At 38.5% G+C, this 2,819-nt stretch overlaps 1 protein-coding gene across 1 annotated transcript; it reads left to right on the top strand.

Moving 5' to 3' along the window:
* Positions 1 to 1,794: 1,794 nt before the first annotated feature.
* LOC129482824 (acyl-CoA-binding domain-containing protein 7-like) lies at positions 1,795 to 2,436 on the top strand. The gene is given in 2 exon segments (XM_055279288.2): positions 1,795 to 2,184; positions 2,187 to 2,436. Coding segments are annotated over 2 exon segments (264 nt in total). The 5' UTR covers positions 1,795 to 1,991; the 3' UTR covers positions 2,258 to 2,436.
* Positions 2,437 to 2,819: the final 383 nt, after the last annotated feature.

Below are 2,819 nucleotides of genomic sequence, written 5' to 3'. Positions count from 1 at the left end.
TTCAAATGGCTCATTAAAAAGGATATATGGTGACACTGGTTAAAACCGTGCGAGAGCGTCTTCCTCTCTCTCTCTCTCCCTGGCCCTTTCCCCCTCTCCCCCACTCTCTTCTTCCACAGAAACACTGATAAATTGAGCAAAATTATAGGAATCAACTTTATCAAAACTCTGGAAAACCGTCACAGGTTTACAGCAAAAAACTGAACACTAAATCAAGAAACAGACATTAAAAATGCCAGAAAGTTTTGCTGAATTTTCACTTGCCTTTCCTCCACCTTTCTCCCAGACTCAGTGACAGTCTTGAAGACAGCAGCTAGTGTTGGACCCTGCACTCTGGCTCCAGAGATAAAAGAGCAGATCGTATTCACAAAGAATCATGTTTGTCTTTTTTAACCTGTCTGAAGGCTACCTGAAGGACTGACACAAGGAGCTTGCCTTTGTTTCACCTAACTCAGACTTCCTCATGGGAGAAAAGTGGCTATGCAGAGAGTATTCCTTGCAAACATTATAAGACCAATAAACAACATGCTACGCCTGGGACAAAAAAAATTACAATTGAGGCAAACTATAGATATGCTGAAAGCCTGGAAGGAAAAGACAGGGAGACAGTTTCTTTGGAAAATTAGGCATTCAAAAGTGTCCACATACATTGGGGAATTAGAAAGCCATGTGCATACCCAAGGTAGAACACATGCTGGAAAAGACCTGAGAAGATCTATGTGGAAGATCAGCTTCCACTTCTGGCTGATCTCTAGGTTCAATGCAAGCAGGAAATTAAGGCTACAGCAGAGCTATAAACAGCCTGTCTAAACATTGAAGGAGTGCTCCAATACAGAGCCGACTAAGCGATATCTTTTCTTCCTTTTTTCCCTTTCCTTTCTCTCTCTCTCTCCCTGGCCCTTTTCCTCCTCTCCCCCCTTCTCTTTTTCTTTTATGTCAACCAAGAATCCAGAAACACAAAACTGTCCTTCAAAAAGGAGAGAGAAATTAAGATATTTCCAGATAAACAAAAGCTAAGATAGTTTGTTCCTAGTGAACCTGCTCTACAAAAATATACTAAATGAGATTCCTTTAGGCTGAAACGAAGACAAAAATTGGAAACCATATGAAGAAGCCACATAAAGAACTCCAGTAAAGGTAACTATATAAATAAATATAAAACTCAGTGTTATTGTATTTTTAGTTTATAACTCCTTTTTTATTTCCCACATGATTTAGGAGATAAATACATAAAAATTCTTGTATCCTTGCTTCTCCTGTGCTTAGTGCTTAAATAACAAAAAAGTAAGAAAAAATCTTACATATTTTTGTTAATGGACACACAACATATAAAGATATAATTTGTGACAATCACAACATAAAGTATGGGCAGCGCTGTATAGAGCAGAGATTTTTGTATGCTATCAAAGCTAAATTTGGATCAATTTAAACTAGGTTGTTATAAATTTATGATGTTGATTGTAACCTCTGTGGTAACCACTTAAAATTTTTTTAACTTTTATTTTTATTTATTTTTTGAGATGGAGTCTCACTCTGTCGCCCACGCTGGAGTGCAGTGGCGTGATCTTGGCTCACTGCAAGCTCTGCCTCCTGGGTTCACGCCATTCTCCCGCCTCAGCCTCCCGAGTAGCTGGGACTACAGGCACCCGCCACCACGCCCGGCTAATTTTTTTTTTTTAATTTTTAGTAGAGACAGGGTTTCACTGTGTTAGCCAGGATACAAAATTTTTTTAACATACTGATAAGAAAATTAGAGGAGTTTGAGGCTGCAGTAAGCCATGATCATGCCACTGCACTGCAGGCTGGGCAACAGAGCAAGAAACTGTCTCTAAAAAAATGTCAAGAAAATTAGAAGGGTATTAAATGGTACACTACAAAAAAAATCAATGGAATACAAAAGAAGGCAGTGATGGAGGAAATGAGGAACAAAAATGGTATAAGACATACAGAAGGAGTGCCTGGAGAGCAGCAACAGCCCAGCTGCCGCCACCATGTCCCTGCAGGCTGATTTTGACATGGTCACAGAAGATGTGAGGAAGCTGAAAAGAAGACCAGATGATGAAGAACTGAAAGAACTGTATGGGCTTTACAAACAAGCTGTAATTGGAAACATTAATATTGAGTGTTCAGAAATGCTAGAATTAAAAGGCAAGGCCAAATGGGAAGCACAGAACCTCCAAAAAGGATGTCAGAGGAAGATATGATGAGTGCCTTTATTTATAAAGCCGAAGAGCTGATAGAAAAATATGGAATTTAGAATAAAACATATGATAAATTTTCCTTTTTGAAGCCTTCATAATGGTATCATGACCAAACATTTAGAGTTAACACTGTTAACTCTAGGTATCATGTATATTTTTGCTATTATTATGAACTAAAATACTTAATTAGTAGTATGCTAAAACTGCATAGTTAACTAAATTGTACTTGCTTAAACCAGGTGTCTTTAAAATTTCTTTTAGAAAACTATTTTTTTTTATTTTTATAGATTTAGGGGGTACAAGTGCAGTTTTGTTGCATGAACGTATGATGCAGTGGTGAACTCTGGACTTTCAGTGTCCCCATCACCCAGATAGTCTACAATTGTGCCCAAAGGGTAGTTTCTCACTCCTCACCCCCCTCAAACCCTCCCACCTTTCCAAGTCTCCAGTGTCTATTGTTCCACATTCCATGTCCATGTGTACACATTGTTTGGCTCCCACTTACGGGTGAGAACATGTGGTATTTGACTTTCCATTTCAGAGTTATTTCACTGAAGATAACGGCCTCCAGTTCCAACCATGTTGCTGCAAAAAACATGACTTCATTCTTTTTCTTAA

This window comes from Symphalangus syndactylus, chromosome 5 (assembly GCF_028878055.3).
Source record: "Symphalangus syndactylus isolate Jambi chromosome 5, NHGRI_mSymSyn1-v2.1_pri, whole genome shotgun sequence".
Taxonomy (NCBI): domain Eukaryota; kingdom Metazoa; phylum Chordata; class Mammalia; order Primates; family Hylobatidae; genus Symphalangus; species Symphalangus syndactylus.
Note: the sequence above shows the minus strand (reverse complement) of the source record. Positions and strands in the feature narration are given on the sequence as shown.